This window comes from Mauremys mutica, chromosome 9 (assembly GCF_020497125.1).
Source record: "Mauremys mutica isolate MM-2020 ecotype Southern chromosome 9, ASM2049712v1, whole genome shotgun sequence".
In the NCBI taxonomy this organism is placed as follows: domain Eukaryota; kingdom Metazoa; phylum Chordata; order Testudines; family Geoemydidae; genus Mauremys; species Mauremys mutica.
In genome coordinates, this window is record NC_059080.1 from 71,927,894 (window position 1) to 71,946,436 (window position 18,543).

At 43.4% G+C, this 18,543-nt stretch overlaps 1 protein-coding gene across 1 annotated transcript in view; it reads right to left on the reverse strand.

The window, feature by feature from the left end:
• The window catches only part of DNER (delta/notch like EGF repeat containing), a 279,307-nt gene that overhangs the window by 49,283 nt on the left and 211,481 nt on the right, over positions 1 to 18,543 (reverse strand). Inside the window, exon 7 of the mRNA XM_045031472.1 lies at positions 15,531 to 15,644. Within this exon, the coding sequence (XP_044887407.1) occupies positions 15,531 to 15,644 (114 nt within the window). The remainder of the gene's footprint in view (positions 1 to 15,530; positions 15,645 to 18,543) is intronic.

Consider the following 18,543-nt stretch of genomic DNA (forward strand, 5'->3'; position numbering starts at 1 on the left):
ATTTGCAGTAAACGTGTAAAAGAAGTTAATGACTACAGATGTAAGCAAGAGGAGAATCAGACCCACATTAACTCAGACCCCTTAATTTTACTGCATAAAAAAGAAATCAGAATACAAATAAACAATGAAAAGTAACTGTTCAAACTTCAATGTATTAAATACACATGGACTACCAGTAAAAAATCTGAGAAGGCAGGTGAAAAACCATTTACTTCTTAAATCTCGGGTTTTTAAGCCAGTCTCATGAGTTTTGAATGGTTGGAACTGGCAATACTGCATGCGCTTAAGAATTCTGTTGAAGGGGAATGGATTTACGTATGCTAAGCATGTTAAATACTTAAGTGCTTTGTTTTTTCCATGCTGGCCTGCTTTAGGGGTGGTGTGGAGCTACCCACCCCAATGGGAGCTCTAGGAAAAATGCTTTCTGGAGACCCTAGGTACATGGACGAATCATCCCTTTATGCCCAGACAGCTGCTCCCCAAGCACAGGGGTTGTAACTGCTTTGCGAGCTTGTTTTTCCCCACATATTCACAAAAGGATCAGGGACAAATATGTACGCCAAAGGCTTGGTCTGTGAGACCAGAGGAAGAAATGAATTCCAGAGCTGAGGGCCCTCTGCAGAGAACACCTGGCCATCAGCCTGATAACATTTAAAATCTAGGGACAACAAGCTTGAGCCCAGCAGCTCAAATATCCTGATGAGTCACTGGGAGAGGTAATTTTTCAAGCAGTAAGCACCTAAAATGTAGTACCTGATGTTTTACAGATAAAGTCAGCTAAGTGAATGGGAAGCCAGAGCAGTCCCTTACAACCAGATGATATCTGCTCCCTGCAGTGGATACTGTCTACTACCCTCATGCAAAATGCAATGAATGTTAACAAGATACAGATTATTGCAGTGAGGATTAAATAGGAAATGCCACAAACCCCTAGCAAGGCCCAAACAAAAATTCTTGGTCACTGCTGCCATCAGGATTCCAGGAGCATCAAAAAACGACAAATATCTTGGACAAAGGCTGAAGAAACCCGTCAACACAGAAGGTGTAAACCATCTCCTCCATAACCTCACAATCCTAACCCAAGGCCCACAAACATTACCCCCATCTTTACTGGACTGAGCTTTCACCAGTTAGCTCATATCCATGTCCCAAAGTCAGCCAGTCACTAGGGGAAAGAGGCAGAAAAACCACAGGACCTAAGCCTGGCAGATCTAAAATAACCAGCAAAAACTCATAATTGTGTATTACCAGGGGAACTGAGCCAATAAGCCTATGTGGCCTCTTTGCTAACTCTGAAATTAGACTAAGAAGGACCAAGGAAAATTTGAGGCCTCCAACACGATATCAAGGCTGTCTCACTACAGTCTTTGCAATAATCTTCCCTAAAAAAGGAAGATTAACAGATGGATAATGTCATTTCAAGTGACAAAACAATTCCACAGCATATGTAGACTTAAATACACTAAAGCAAGTTGCCCTTGTGTTGTCTTTGAATGTGTTGGGAAATTTGTTCTGCAGTTGAAGTGTTATGTATGAGTTAAATATATGCAAATACTAGAATCAAATATAATTACACTGCTAAATTGAAGGTCTGACTTTTCAGTGCTTCTGACTGTATATTTAAATCAATACTTACCAGTAAAATAAAAACATTAATGAAAAAATTAATAGAAGTGCATGGATCAAGAACAGCATTAAATGGTAAAAAATGGGTTTTTCATTTACTTTGCAGATAGATATCATCTGAAATTTACATCAGCTAAAATTGCAAAAACGAAGTCCTAACAAGACATGATTAAAATGGGGAAATGACAGGGGATTTCAGATACCAGAATGCAGAATTTACCAAAGGCAAAGAAATAAAATAGGAAGCAAGGAGGGATGGCAATACACCTCTACCCCGATATAACGCTGTCCTCGGGAGACAAAAACATCTTACCGCATTATAGGTGAAACCGCATTATATCGAACTTGCTTTGATCCGCCAGAGCGCGCCGCCCCCCCCCCCCCCCCCGGAGCGCTGCTTTACCGCGTTATATCCAAATTCGTGTTATAACAGGTCGCATTATACCGGGGCAGAGGTGTATTAGTAATAAATTCTATTGCTCAAAAGAGATGATAAAAATATTTTTGCTGACAGCCATTTGGCTAGAAGTCAAAGACAACAGAAATAGTCAGAGAGGTGATATTCCTTAGACGTTGCTGTAGACCTCCAGTATAGCAAGAGAAAATAAATTAGGCAATGTTTTCAGAGATGAGAGCTCTGAAAGAAAGCCAGAATTCTGATCAGGGGAGAATTTTAATTACTTGGCTACTGAGTGGATAACAGCCATGCAAAAACTAAGAAAGGTAAATGTTTTCAGAGGTAGTGCAAGATTTTGTGAACAACCAACTTGGCTGGAGATCATGTTAGAGCTAATCCTAGGAAATGTGCCAAATGTGATCAATGAAGTTAGTGAACATCGAGGACTAGAGATAACAAAATCTTTAGATTTGAAATATGTGGATAAGCACTAAAAGAAGTAAGATAAATGCTTTTGATTTTTCTTGGACAAAGCCTTTTATGAGGAAATATAAAATGCTCTATGGAAATTTCATTAGAATTTTATAAAAAAGAGATGCCTATCATAGGGAAATGAGAAATAGTTAGGAAGTAGTTGTAAGACTTTAATTGACTTTCATCCTAACCAAGTCTAAACACATAAAAGGGCAACAGAGACCAAACTGGTCAAAGCATTAAATAGTCTAAGGCCTGGTCCACACTAGGACTTTAATTCGAATTTAGCAGCGTTAATTCGAAGTAACCGTGCACCTGTCCACACCAGGAAGCCATTTAATTCGACCTAGATGGCTCTTTAGTTCGAATTCGGTACTCCACCCCGACGAGGGGAGTAGCGCTAAATTCGACATGGCTATGTTGAATTAGGCTAGGTGTGGATGGAATTCGACGCTAATAGCTCCGGGAGCTATCCCACAGTGCACCACTCTGTTGACGCTCTGGACAGCAGTCCGAGCTCAGATGTTCTGATCAGCCATACAGGAAAAGCACCGGGAAAATTTGAATTCCTTTTCCTGTCTGGCCATTTTGAATCTCATTTCCTGTGTGGACGTCATGGCGAGCTCAGCAGCACTGGCAGCGATGCAGAGCTCTCCAGCAGAGGAGTCCATGCAATCTCAGAGTAGAAAGAGGGCCCCAGCATGGACTGACCGGGAAGTCTTGGATCTGATCGCTGTGTGGGGCGATGAGTCTGTGCTTTCGGAGCTGCGCTCCAAAAAACGGAATGCAAAGACCTACGAGAAGTTCTCCAAAGCCATGGCACTCAGAGGATACAGCTGGGATGCAACGCAGTGCCGCGTGAAAATCAAGGACCTGAGACAAGGCTACCAAAAAATCAAAGCGGCAAACGGACGCTCCGGATCCCAGCCCCAGACATGCCGCTTCTACAAGGCACTGCATGCCTTTCTCGGTGGGTCTGCCACCACTGCCCCACCAGTGACCGTGGACTCTGAGGATGGGATAGTGTCGAGGGGCAGTTTCTCGGCGATGTTCGCCGATGGGGAAGATGAGGAAGGGTTTGTGGAGGACGAGGCAGGCGACAGCGGTTACAATACTGCTTTCCCCGACAGCCAGGATCTCTTCATCACCCTCACAGAGATCCCCTACCAACCCTCCCCGGCCGTTAACCCAGACTCCGAATCAGGGGAAGGATCAGTCGGTAAGTGCTATAAACATGTAAACATTTATTTCTTAACAAAACAGGAATAAAAACTATATAAAAATAAGGTCAATGCATATAGGGATCGAACAAAAATCCTCTTGGGACAGTTCAACGAGCTCTCTGAGAGGTACTCGAAAAGCCTCCGCAGGAGGTTCCTGGGGAGAGGTGCCTTGTTGGGTGCTCCGTGGAAGCACACTCTTCCGCACCAGGCCATCAGGAGGTATAATGGGAGCATCGCCTCGACCAGCATGGCAGCATAGGGCCCTGGTCTGTGCAGGGATTCACGCAGCATTCGCTCTCTGTTTCTTCTGGAGACCCGCCTCAGGGTGATCTCACTCGGGGACTGCTGCATCTAATTAGGGGAATTACTTTAATGTTACTATTGTGAATGCTTGACTTTTCCTTTGCATAACAATGACCGTCGTTTAACAGCCACGTGTTGTAGGCTGCAGAGGGAAAGCATACAGGGATCTTTCCCGGGGACAGCCGCGAGGGGCTGGAACAGGGTCAGACTTTATGCTTTCCAGATTGCCTGCAGCAGGAGGGCACTGCTATCCATTAACTGTTAAGCAGCCTAAAGTTTACGGCTTACCAGGCCTCGCTGCTACACGGATTCTGCTGTCCTGCCCCGCTTGTCCGATCTCCAGTGCAAGACCCCAGGCAATGAAAGCGAATGCCGAAAATTCGAACTTGTCCTGAGAGCACATGAGATTAGGTGCCCTGTATGGTCTTGTTCACAGAAACTGAGTAGACTGTGTTCAGTGTTCGCAAACATGTATCTTTGGAAGGAAATCACTTCCTTTTTCCCATCACATAGCTGTGGCTCTTTCCCGAACTGCCCCGGCATCCCCCTCACAGAGGCTGGCGCAGATTAGGCGGCGAAAGAAAAAGACTCAGGACGAGATGTTCGCTGAACTGATGGCCTGCTCCAGAGCCGAAGCGGCCCAGCAGAGCCAGTGGAGGGAGACCCTCTCTCAGCAGCAGCGCTCAGACAGCGAACGGGAGGACAGGTGGCGGCAGGAAGACCAGCAGGCGACTCAAACGCTGCTTGGACTAATGAGGGAGCAAACGGACATGCTCCGGCGCCTTGTGGATGTTCTGCAGGACCGCAGGCAGGAGCAGAGAGCCCCCCTGAACTGTATCTGCAACTGCCCTCCCCCGCCACAAAGTCCTGTCCCCCCCTCACCCAAAATCACAAGAAGGAGGGGCGCTAGGGGCCGTGAAAACTGTCACTCCACCCCAGCAGAGCGCTCATGTACCAAACAGCTCTCATTCCCTAAAGTATGAGAATTGCTTGCCTTCCTGGCTCACCCGATCCCAAATCCCAGTTTCATCCCCCAACTGTGTAGTTGAGTATTAAAAATAGTTTGCTGTTCATTACTGTTTCCGTCATGTTTCTTTGCAGAAGACTTTGTGTGAAGGGGGGGAAGGGGTTTGTTAATTGCATAGGACAGCCACCATTAACAGGGTACAGACATGGGGGCAGGATCAACAGCAGGTCACACACAGAGTGCAGTCACTAGGCACCCGGGTCACTCTGCGAGGTGTCTGCTGCCCCAGGTCAGTCTGGGAGGTGTATGTTGCCCCAGGGTCCGAGCGCCTGGCATCCACAAATGGCAAGGCAGGCTGCCCTTACCATGCCCTTCCACCCTAGCCATGAACCTCTCCGATGCCCTGAGCCCCAGCCAGAGCCATCATCCCCCTACACCTACTCACCCTTCCCACACACCCCTCACCCCTCCTGCAAACCCACCCCTTCCTGCACACCCTCCGGTAACCGTCCTCCCCCCAGAGACCGCCGTAGGAGCAGGAGCCTGTCAGTCCTCGAGTGTAGAAGCGGTCTGTACATCACTGCACACCGTACCCACCACAGTCTGCGTCCCTGTTGGAACCCTTGAACGAGAATTCGTTAGTAAAGAAAACTTTGTTAATTAAAAATGTTCCAATAACTTTATTTTTAAACGTCTGTTGGAAGGGGGGAAACCTGGTGAACGGGGTATGTAACCGCTGAAAAAAGACAATAGTAACTGAAACAGGGGCAGGTTCAGCTTCTCTGTAAAGAGACTGGACAGTCATAGGTTACCCTGCTCTCTGAGGAACCTAGCTTTCAAAGCCTCCCGGATGCACAGCGCTTCCCGCTGGGCTCTTCTAATCGCACAGGTGTCTGGCTGAGCGTAATCAGCAGCCAGGCGATTTGCCTCAACCTCCCATCCCGCCATAAAGGTCTCCCCCTTGCTCTCACAGAGATTGTGGAGCACACAGCAAGCTGCAATAACAATAGGGATATTGGTTTCGCTGAGATCCGAGCGAGTGAGTAAGCTCCTCCATCTCCCCTTGAGACGTCCGAAAGCACACTCCACCACCATTCTGCACTTGCTCAGCCGGTAGTTGAAGAGCTCCTTGTCACTGTCCAGGGCGCCTGTATAGGGCTTCATGAGCCAGGGCATTAGCGGGTAGGCTGGGTCCCCGAGGATCACTGTAGGCATCTCCACATCCCCAACACTTACTTTGTGGTCCGGGAAGAAACTACCTTCCTGCAGGCGTCTAAACAGACCAGAGTTCCTGAACACACGCGCGTCATGAACCTTGCCCGGCCACCCAACGTAGATGTTGGTAAAACGTCCCTTATGGTCCACCAGTGCTTGCAGCACCATTGAAAAGTAGCCCTTTCGGTTAATATACTGGCTGGCCTGGTGGGCTGGTCCCAGGATAGGGATATGAGTGCCATCTATAGCCCCACTGCAGTTTGGGAATCCCATCGCGGCGAAGCCATCTATGATGACCTGGACGTTTCCCAGGGTCACCACCTTTGAGAGCAGTAGGTCAACGATTGCGTGGGCTACTTGCATCACAGCAACCCCCACGGTAGATTTGCCCACGCCAAAGTGGTTCGCTACTGACCGGTAGCTGTCTGGCGTTGCAAGTTTCCAGAGGGCTATGGCCACTCGCTTCTGCACACTCAGGGCTGCTCGCATCCGGGTGTCCTGGCGATTCAGGGCAGGGGCCAGCAAGTCACACAGTTCAAGGAAAGTGCCCTTACGCATCCTGAAGTTTCGCAGCCAATGTGATTCATCCCAGACCTGCAGCACTATGCGGTCCCACCAGTCCGTGCTTGTTTCCCGGGCCCAGAATCGCCGTCCCATAGCATGAACGTGACCCATTGCCACCATAATCTCCACAGCGCGGCGTACCGTGCTTTGTGAGAGGTCTGTGCCACTCTCACACTTCACGTCCTCACTGCGCTGCCGGAGCCTCCTTGCCCGATTTCTCAGCAGCTGACTGTGGAAGAGATGTTCGATAAGGTGCGAGGAGTTGACAACGGCCATAAGTGCAGCGATGATCGCAGCGGGCTCCATGCTCGCAGTGCTGTGGCGTCCGCGTTGTCACTGACCAGAAAAGTGCGCGAACAGAGTTCCCGCCGGCGCTTTCAAGGAGAGAGGGCGGGAGTGACGGTTGAATGATGACAGTTACCCAAAACCACCCTCGACACATTTTTCCCCCAGAAGGCATTGGGGGCTCTACCCAGCATTCCAATGGGAAGCGGGGACTGCGGGAACTGTGGGATAGCTGCCCAGAATGCACCGCTTCCAATGTCGACGCTTGCCCCGTTAGTGTGGACTCACAAAGTCGAATTAGTGTCCTTAGTGTGGATACACAAATTCGAATTCATCAGGTCGAATCCACAAATTCGACCTAAGTTAAATCGAACTACTCTTGTAGTGTAGACATACCCTAAGTAATAAGGTAGCTTTTACAATTAAAAACCATATGGAAGGATGCAAGGTAAAATGATAATTATTACATTAGCAAATATGTAATGAAGACTAAGTTACAGTAACAGTTAAAACGAAAAGTATTTTTCAAATATATTCACAGCCTTTTTTATACTGTTAAGAAGAATGGTGCGTTCTGTAATCACCAGATACTTTGGGAAAGGGAATCACATGTACACAATAGGTGTATTCCCCACTTTCATTGTATGAAGGTGATAGATGGAGCTATTGTGCAAGTATACAGAAGTTACAATCAACTTTGCTAGATGTATTAGAGAAAACCCATCTTGCCCAGGTATGGAAAACAAATCCAGGAATGGTGACTACCTCCACACCTGGACTGTTCCTAGTCTATTGTCAAACTTCTCTAGTCAATAACTCTGCTAGTCAATTAAAATTCATGGAGGTAGTGTGCATTTTATTGGCTGGTAGTGCAAATCAACTCATCCTAATCACAACTTAACACTTTCTGTTGGCCGTTAAGCTTTAATTTTCTCTCATTGTACCACTAACTCCACGTCAACAATATTCTTAAATTTCACAGAATCATAGAAATGTAAGAATGGAAGGGACTAGTTCCCTGCATTGAGGCAGGACTAAGTATTATCTAGCCCTGGGGTTCTCAACCTTTTTATTTCTGAGGCTCTCCCAACATCCTATAAACACTCCATGGCCCACCTGAGCCACAACTGTTTTTCTGCATATAAAAGCCAGGGCCAGCATAAGGGGGTAGCAAGCAGTGCAATTGCCCAGGGGGCCCCACTCCACAGGGGGCCCCACAAAGCTAAGTTGCTCAGGCTTTGGCTTCAGTCTCAGGGTTCAGGGCCCCAGGCTTTAGCTCCACATGGCAGGGCTTCGGTTTTTTGCCCTGGGCCCCAGCGAGTCTAACACTGGCCCTGCTTGACAGACCCCCTGAAACCTCCAACCTCTGGTTGAGAACCACTGATCTAAACCATTCCTGACAGGCATTTGTCCAACCTGATCTTAAAAACTTATGATGACAGAGATTCCATGGCCTCCCTAGGTAATTTGTTACAGGACTTAACTACCCTTACAGTAAGGAAGTTTTTTCTAACGTCTAACCTAAATTTACCTTGCTGCAATTTAAGCCCTTACTTCTTGTTCTGTACTCAGTGGTTAAGGAGAACAATTTGTCACCCCTCCTCTTTAACAATCTTGTACATACATGAAAACTGTTATCATGCCGCCCCCATCTTCCCTTCTCCAGACTAAACTAACCCAATTTTTCCAATCTTTCCTTGTATGTCATGTTTTCTAGACCTTTCATCATTTTTGATGCTCTCCTCTGGTCTTTCTCCAAATCGATCACATCTTTCCCAAAGTGTGGTGCCCAGAACTCCAGCTGAGGTCTTCTCAGTGCTGAACAGAGTGGAAGAATTACTTCTCATGTCTTGCTTAAAATGCTCTGGCTAATACATCCTAGAATAATGTTTTCTTTTTTTGAAACAGTATTACATTGTTGACTCATATTTAGTTTGTGATCTACTATAACCCCATATTCTTTTCTGCAGTACTCCTCCCTAGCCAGTTAATCCCCATTCTGTATTTGAGAATTGATTGTTCCTTCCTAAGAGAAGGACTTTGCATTTGTCCTTATTGAATTTCATCCTATTTAATTCAGACCATTTCTCCAGTTTGTCAAGATCATTTTGAATTCAAATCCTACCATGAGGCTTGAAATATGATGATCAAAGTGACATTTCAATCAAACAGAAGAAATTGAAAGAGAAAAATAAATGTCCCTCTCCCAGTCACTGCACATGTATCTATATTAGTGCTGGAGGGGATTTCTTGGGCCATCTAATCCAGTCCTTACACAAGTGCAAACATTTCTTCTATCTACTTCTCTGAATGTAAAATCCAATTGTGCCCTGAAAACAAGTTGCCTCAACAAATGCACATAGTAGATTATTTCCCAGATTATTTTGTATATTTGTCAGAGCTGAAATATAATGTTAAGCAGAAAATCATGGAATCTTCAAGCCTGATTCGCTAGTTACTAACCGTTCTTTAAGGACTCTTTAAAACTATTAAAGATTATCTAATAAGTATAAAGAACTACCTCTATTCAAACCGTTCACTTTCCACTGCCCAAGAGGCTCACCTTTCCTACTTTTCACGTCTGATTTCTAAAACACAGGTGTCATTTGTAGAACATAAATAGACCATGTTGAAATGATTCCTCATTATTTCCATCCATCTCTTCTTCTGCCATCCATTTCATGCTCTTTTTTCCTTTTGTAATGTGGTTATATTTTCCATCTCTCCTGGTCTGTTCATTTTCTACCACATAATACCTCCCGATTCTCCAGTCCTTTAGTTTTTACATGTATACTAACCGCTGGCCTGCCTTCTCCCCACTGTGCTGAATTAGCACTTCAGAAAGAAAGGCCTCCTCTCAACATGCAACTACAATTAGGCACAGTGGGAGAAAGGTAGCAGAGCAAGAGGTTAAGCCTATGCTTGAAGCTGATCATATTTTTTAGAAATGAAACATGTCAGGGCACTCTAAAAATAACAGTTCTGCAACTTCCAAGCAGGTATTCTTTGGCTTATTTACAAAAAAAAAAGTCTCCTCAGTCTCCCTGCTCCCTAAAAGTCTCCAAATAAAAGCTCACAAACTGTCTGAGTGAGAAAGATAAAAATATTGTCTCAATGGAATAAGAAAAAACATGGCCATGTGTTTGGTCAGAGCAGTCAATATTGTATTTTATAATGTGGCATCTACAAGCTCAGCCCTTATTCTTCCCCTCAAAAACCTGAAATTCCTGTTATTGTTAGTACTGGTATATTGCATTTCCTTGCAATGTTGGACAATATCATAGCTAACATGCTTGGTTAATACTCTATCCCAGAACAACTGCCCCTGCCTTTGCAGAAGGGACCAGATGCAACCTCTGCAGCAGCATTCTCCCTTCCTTGTGGTGGGGACAAAATTAGGAAAGGTGGATGCTCAACAGCAACATTACTACAGGAGCTGTGCAGCTGAGGGAAGGGGACCAGCATAGCCACATACGAGGGCAACCATACCTGAAGGACAGCACCTAATTCTGCAAGTTTGGAGGTGTTTTGTCCAGAGAATACCTTATGTAAAAAGGATTAGTAGGCTCGATGTGTAGTCCCAGAAACCTCTCTTCACTAGAGGGGATGGCTCTAGAGAACACAGTGGGTGAATACAGTGCAGTTTTCTGCCTGCCCTCTGAGGTCCCCTTCCAATGTTTTTTCTGCTTGAAGGGGCAATCTAGCGCTGCACACTGATTGATTCTAATGACAACATGGTGCACTGTAATGCAATTAAACAGCAATAGTTTTTTGAAAAAAGGGAAAATGTTTGTGCTCCAATCGATAATCCAGGGGTGGCCAAACTTACTGACCCTCTGAGCCGCATATAACAAGAAGAAGATTGTTCAGAAGTTTGAGAGATGGAGTGCACCTGCCGGGGCTCGGGGCTTCAGCCTTGCGGGAGGCACCTGCCAGGGCTCGGGGATACAGACCTGGTTCCTGCTGAAGCCCCAAGCCTTGGCAGGTGCCTCCCATGGGGCTGAAGCCCCAAGACCTCCATCCCTGCTGGCCAGGGGTGATGCATGAGGGGGTACACATGGGGTCACGTGCCCCCCACTCTAATTTTTGCCAGAGTTTTCTGGCCCCACTCGGTCACATGGTGCTGCCAGGCCCCCTCCCTGCACAGCAGCTGCTGGAGCAGGCAAGCTGGGAGCTGCGGCCATGGGGAGAGCCAGCAGCAAACAGCTGGGAGCTGCAGGGAGAGCCACTGCTTTTGCTGCTGCCTCTCCCTGCAAAGCTAAAGTAATGCCCCCCTCCCTGCAGCTCCCAGCTGTTTACAGCTGCCTCTCCACAGGAGTAACACCTGGCAGCTGCAGGGAGGGGCCACTGGGGGTAAGCGGGGGGTGGGGGGGCATACCTGGTGGGGCACGACTCAAGCTGTTGGGGGAGGGCAAACCTTTAAATTTTGCCTGCCCAGTCTCAGCAGGCACCAGTCGTCTCTGGCAGAAGTGCCTAGCCCCACCATCCCACCACAAGGCAGATACCCTGAGCTCCATACTACCAATCTGGTAGGTGGAGAATGGTGGGGAGGTGACTCCATGAGCCTCACTTTAACTGTGAAAGAGCCACATGTGGCTCATGAGCCGTGGTTTGGCCACCTGTGCTATAATCCATAGCAGTAGCAGCAAGTATAACAAATAGAGTAAACACACCATGAAAGTAGCAGATCCTCACCCAATTCCATCCTGATTCTATACAATGGCTGCAAGTCGTAAGTTATTCAGAAACATTTATAAAAATTATGTCATCTATATAGTGTGGCTTATTTTTAAGGGAGGTCAACGTGCTGTGCTGTACTTATTGTATTAGACAGTAGAAATCTATTTGATACTAATTACATTGGCTAAAATTACAGTAAAAGAAAATATTTGATGTAAATATTTGTTTTTGCTAATATAGAAAAACTGAACCATGTTTATTCTAATTCTTTATTAGGAAAATAAATGCTAATATTTTTTGATACTAAAATGAAACAAGAGAAACTTACTAGCGCATTAGATGTTCAGCATGAGAATAGGATGGTGTTTCTGTTCATTTCAGCTCAACTCACTTCGCCTTCGAGAGTATGTGCATGTTCTCTATGGTAATATATGCATATTCTTTATATAATCATAAAGTAATGTTTCCCCATAGTCATTTAAATCTGGATGCTAGACTGGACCAAACCCAAATCCCAGTGCACAAATCACTTGCTCTAAAAGTTTTATCTGTATATCTGAGCATATCATATAGTTTCTTATGAACCATAAAAATTACTTCTGAAAAGGAGAACACACAAGTTATTCATCCACAAATTGGGGCCTTTAACAGAAAGTGTCCATTTTCTGAAGGCTCCAAAGCCTAAAACTCTGCAATATTTCCTATTATTTACTCATCTTAAATCCCCAAACATGCTAGAAAAGAGAGGAACTAATGGGGAAGCTTTAACAGGCTTCAACACCATTTGTGCCAAGATCTTTGGCACATGAGATGTCAGGGTTGCTGGGGACAAGACTTATGTTCATGTGTTCTCTGAACTGACTCCCTGATTTGTGGGTGTCAATCTTGGTACAAAAAGGACTTTAATTGCATTTAGAGCTCTAATAATCTTTCATATCAGGTCTGACAGATCATTGCACCCTTCAAGACAACCTGGAGAATGACCAGGAAGGACTTGACAAAGTCACCGCACACACACTGCCACAGAGTGATGTGTAGCTGCCTGGAGTCCTTTTTAATGTCTCACCAAGTGAGGTGGTACTCAGTACCAGAGACTTCAGCGCTGAGATACCTAGGGCATCATGGACTATGTGCACCACTCAGTCCCCTGCCTTGGTGGTAAAGCTACCCTGTTGGACTTGGAGAAAATGTGGGTCTGCTCCAATGCAAGCAGTGCCAACAACAGCAGAGGTACCCAGTGCCCAAAGGCAACTCCGATTTATGTTTCAAGTAGCTCTCCTTCAAAGCAGCTTAGGCTGGCCTCTTACCAGGTTTATGGGAGTTTCTTTGTGGGCAGAAGTCCCTTCAGAAGGGAGCAGAGTGATTCTCTGAAACACTTGAGTACCTGGGTGACATATGAAATTAGATCGGACATCCCCACACAGAAGTGATCCAGAAAAATATCCAGTAATAAAGTCCATGCAGCACAGACATTTCTCGAAGCTGCTACAAAACAGAAAGACTGGAGCTGAATAGTAGCAAAGGCTTCATCAGAGATGCAAAGCAAGAAGGTGAGGTACCAAAGCAAAAAATGCCACAGAAAATGCATCCAAGTGCCAAAAAGAAAAACAGCAAAGCACTGAGCAAAAATGGCAAAGTGCTAAAAACTACATCAAAGAACTTCATACTCAAAATAAAACACAGGCCAGGGTATCAAAGTTGTTTCAAGTTCTTTGGCAGCTGGAGAATGGTTGTCAATGATGTTCCTGGGCTAGTGGCAGAGAAAGAGCTGCAGAAATAATAATTAAGATGAAAAGAAGCAGACCTGACTGTAGCATCAGGTGGACGCAGCACAAAGATATCCAAACCCACCTAGGCTGAAAGGAGTAAGTTCAGCTGGAGAGGCACAGGTTCCTGCAGGGATTTTTGGGACATTGCAAGGGCAACATTAAGCTCAAGGGGGGTCAGAACAAAACATATGTGTGGTGTAAGTGTTTCCACACATCACTGTTCCATCTGCTTGTGTTGGGGTGTGGCATTGCAAGCACTCCCTGCTTCAATTTACAAGGTGTGACAGCTAATCCCAAATAGGGCGGTGTGCCGTAAATTCAGCATACCATCTTTAAATGGTTACATAATCTGGTTGTCCATGTCTTTAAACAAACAAATGTAACAAGGCAGATGCTTCACTGCAGCACTTTTAAGCCCAGGACCCAAACTGGCCTTGGAGTGCTGTGTTAGCACAGAAAAGCTCCTCCGCTGTCCCAGTTTCACCCAGCAGACCACTCAGAGGAAGCAGGCGAGCCTTCTTATCTGGCCTACTGTCTCCCTATTGGCCTGTGTCACCTCCAGGAGGACTAAATCTCACTGGTGACCCAGCCCAAGTGGATTTTCCTTAAGCAGAGGATGTCAGGGTGACGAGGCTTCCAGCAAGGGGCTGAGACAGAGCAATAGCCCTCATCACATAGGTGGCTAGTGGCCCCGAGGGGACAAAACTTTCAAGAGCTTTGGGAGTATCACCCGATCTGTGCTAAGAACTGACCCAGGACTGCTAATTGGTCAGTATTAGCATGTATTTAGTTATATTATACACACGAATGAATGTCACCTTCAAAACTGGCAAAAATGATCTAACCGATAGGTATTGTTCATAATTACTGTTCTTACTGATAAGATTTTCTTTTAGCTAATTATAAAAGATTCTTGAACAAATTTCATTAAAAAATCAAGCTACATTTGGCTAAGTCCCAACATCATTGAATTCTGATACTATTGATACAACAAACAATTTTCAAAATTCTTCTAAAATGCAAGGCTTAGACTGCTGACATAATGTCAATTCAACACAGCTGTTAAGTGGGTCACTCATCAGAGCAACTGATTCCAGAGAAAGAGAAAAGCCAGTTTGAAGCAATTACAAATAACCCTTCGTTGTTAAGCAGGTTCATTTTTCTTCCAGAGAAGCAATTATTAATTAGAAACAAGACTTCTACCTAAAAGTAAACTCAACTGTATAAAAGATAGCATTGGAAGAATAAAAAACAACAACTATAGGTGAATTGGGAGAGAAATTATTATTAGCTCTGGACAACAACCTTAACTATCATTTGGTACTGATGGCTAATAAAAAACTTTGTAACTGGAAGCTTTCACTACTGATAATTTATGCAACCAGCCATTGCAGGTAGCATGATGTTATAAACAGGATATGCTTTCAACGTCACAATATCCTCATTACTTAGGAGTTAACATTTACAATGTTTACTGATGAAAATGATTTCAAGGCTTTCATATAGTGAGAGATAAACCAGTTCAAATAAAAACAGAATGGCTCAAATCTTTTCAGGGGTTTGAAAATGTTCAGTTGATTAAAAAAGTGTACTCCGATAAACTTTCTATTTTATCTAGGAATAGAAGCAGATATATCAAAATAACATGAGAGGCTGACTTTGCTTTTGCTTTTTCTGAACAAGACAAAAATCAAGAACAACTGGACATTTTGTAAAATTCTTATGTCCTTTTCTCATGAGAGCTCTAGCCTGATTTCCAGATAGGAGAGATTAAAAGAACATGGAAAATACTTTTGTTCAACATATACACTGAAACTTAAATGTGGTTTGGACATCATTAATAATGGTAATGCAAAGATTTCTAATCTGGAATGCTATCCACTTAAGTTGATGTTTTGTCAGCTAGAGCTTCCAATATATGTTCATTTAACTAAAAAAGTTACAGCATCATAATATATACCATATAACACCAACTTTGTTCATGCTGATAAGAGGTATGATTTAAAATGAGAAATTGTTTCTATTACCTTCTGGACATTGACAACTGAATCCACTGATATTGGAAAAGCAGGTACCACCATTTCTGCATGGCTCTTGGCTGCAATGATCAATCTCTGACTGACATAGTTCTCCAGTGTAACCTATATCGTGATTCAAATGTTTTAGAAAGTGAAGAAAAATTAAAAGTTTTATTACAAAATTTGCCATTATATCATTTAAATAGCAGTAAGTTAGTTTCCTTGAATAATATTCCTCAGAGATGAGAAACAGTATTCACGACAATCTCTCAATATTCAAATTTTCATTAAAACATTCAATTAATAAGAATCTGAACTTGGTTCCAGCAACATAGATCAAAATTCAAATATAGTGATACTATCAAATTGTATTTTACCAACAGCCATATTCTGACTGCATTGGTGTGTATGGGGTTGTGCAACCACAAAGAACTCCAAATAAATTTCAAATTTATTTTGAATCTAAACACAAAAACCTCTAGGGAGACATTAAACAAGAATAGTCATTCTGAATTATTTGTGCATATGCTGAATGACTGTCATTTGTTCCTACTTCTGAGCCCCAGAGAGGATTGTTTATTTTAAGTGAGAGATGTGGGGATACAATCACCACAGTTGTAAATTCTGTCAAAAACAAGCTCCTCAAAGATTGAGATTGCAAGTTCAGTGTGCAGCGTGTCTACACAGTGAGGCAATGCGCATTATAAGGGTGTGATTTCTAAAATGTGTGCTAAAGCATTGCACATTAATTGGTCTGTGTAGACCCTGCTGGCACGCACTAAAAGTTCCCTAGTGAGCTTTAATCTAGTGCTGTTTGAAACAGTATTCCATTAACGCGCATTAGGGAACGTTTAGAATGCACCAGCAGGGTCTCCATGGACCAATTAATGCAGAACACATTACTGCATGTTACCCCATGGAGTAGATATACCTATAATGCCAATTGGTTGGTAGCTTGCTTTTTCTCATATGCTTGAAGACCTTACAGTAGGTTCAGAATAATGAACAAACATTGAAATAACAATCTAAGTAATGAAATACTCCAAACTCAAATCCTATCACAAGTACCACACGTTTCTCATTCTCTGTTTAAAATTATTTCTTTTGTTTCTACTATTTGTCTAGGGATTTGTGTGTAAAGAGAGAAGTACTGCGTGTTACACACCTGGTTGTTACCAAGTATGATCCCAGTGAAATACTTAAAGTTAATTGGTAAAAAAAAAAAAAAAAAGCAATGTTTATCACCATATATTATCTTTGTCAAACTGTACAATTCCTAGTGACGTCAAATGGAATTTTGTGTATTGATCTAGGGCAATATGTGGTCTTCAGTTTACCACAGACTGGGGGGAGGAAGTGTAGTCTAATGTCTAGAGCATATGACTGTGAATCAGGAGGCTAAGTTCTAATCCCCCTTCTACCACTGACTTGGTGTTTTGACACTAGGCAAGTCACTTAAGCGGTTTTGTGTTTCAGTTTCTCCACCTGTAAAATGCTTGCCCATATCTGTAAAGTGATATGAGAGCTACAGTTGAAAAGTGATCAGGATTAATCATTGTTATCATATGAGAACAAGTACATATACATATAATAAAATATATTTAAATAATTGAGGTACCAATGGGTCTAAACCAGAACAGCATAGTTAAAGTTCCCTGAACTCTAGGGATGTGGATATAGAATCAAACGTGTATTTCACCTTCTACACAGGCATTTCTCTATTACTGGGAAAAACCAAACCATTATATGTTAAGACTCTAGAGAATTTCAAATCCAGATCTGGTTTAGAACTTTCTTTATTGGGCCTACCCAGAGCACTAAATGTGAATATCAATGAACTCTGGAGAAGTTCAGATCTGAATCTGTTTCCAGATATGAGCTTCATGATTTGGGCCTCTCTCTAATTTGAAAGTTACATTAGCATTAAGTAGTACTGTCTTATCAAACACAACACACTTTATTTTCTATTTTTCCTATCAAACATTTAAAGATTCTTTAAAAATATATACTCAGTCATAAATCTAATTCTTTAAAATAGTCAAGGCACCTGAATCCCCCACATACGGGCAGGTCTCTGTCATCTCTCTTTATAATTATGTTTCTAGGCACAGGTACTAATACCATGCTGTGTAATTTTGGAACTAGCATCAGGAATTCTAATAGGACCTGCTTGGACTGTTTTCCTCATGCAGAAAAGATATTCCTTAGTTATTGACTGAATCATTTTTTATATAAAGTGTTTACCATTTAGAAGCTTTCTGGGCAGAATTACACTTAAAATTACATCAACAGGCTTGAATAGGTGTAAGTCAGCATTGAATTTGGCTCAAAGATGTATAACTGCTAGAATTCTACACCAGATAAGATTTCTAAGATTTTCCTTTTCTCTGCGTTTTCTCTGCATTTTTACATGGTACCGTGAGCCAAATTCTGTTCCTACTTTCTCCAGCATGAATCCAGAATAACTCTGTTGTATCTGCATTAACACCACAACTGGCATCTAGGTTCAACAAAGAAACTAAGAAGAACAGGAGTACTTGTGGCACCTTAAAGACTAACAAATTTATTTTAGCATGAGCTTTCGTGAGCTACAGCTCACTTCTTCGGCTGCATAGAATGGAACACACAGACAGGAGAAATTTATACATACAGAGAACATGAAAAGGTGGAAGTATGCATATCAACAGGAAAAGTCTAATCAATTGAGATGAGCTCTCATCAGCAGGAGGAAAAAAAAACTGATGAGAGCTCATCTCAATTGATTAGACTTTTCCTGCTGTTATGCATACTTCCACCTTTTCATGTTCTCTGTATGTATAAATATCTCCTGTCTGTGTGTTCCATTCTATGCATCCGAAGAAGTGAGCTGTAGCTCACGAAAGCTCATGCTAAAATAAATTTGTTAGTCTTTAAGGTGCCACAAGTACTCCTGTTCTTTTTGCGGATACAGACTAACACATCTGCTACAAAGAAACTAAGGCATCTCCCATAGGTGGTCCTTCTAAGTCAGGGCTGGGTTACA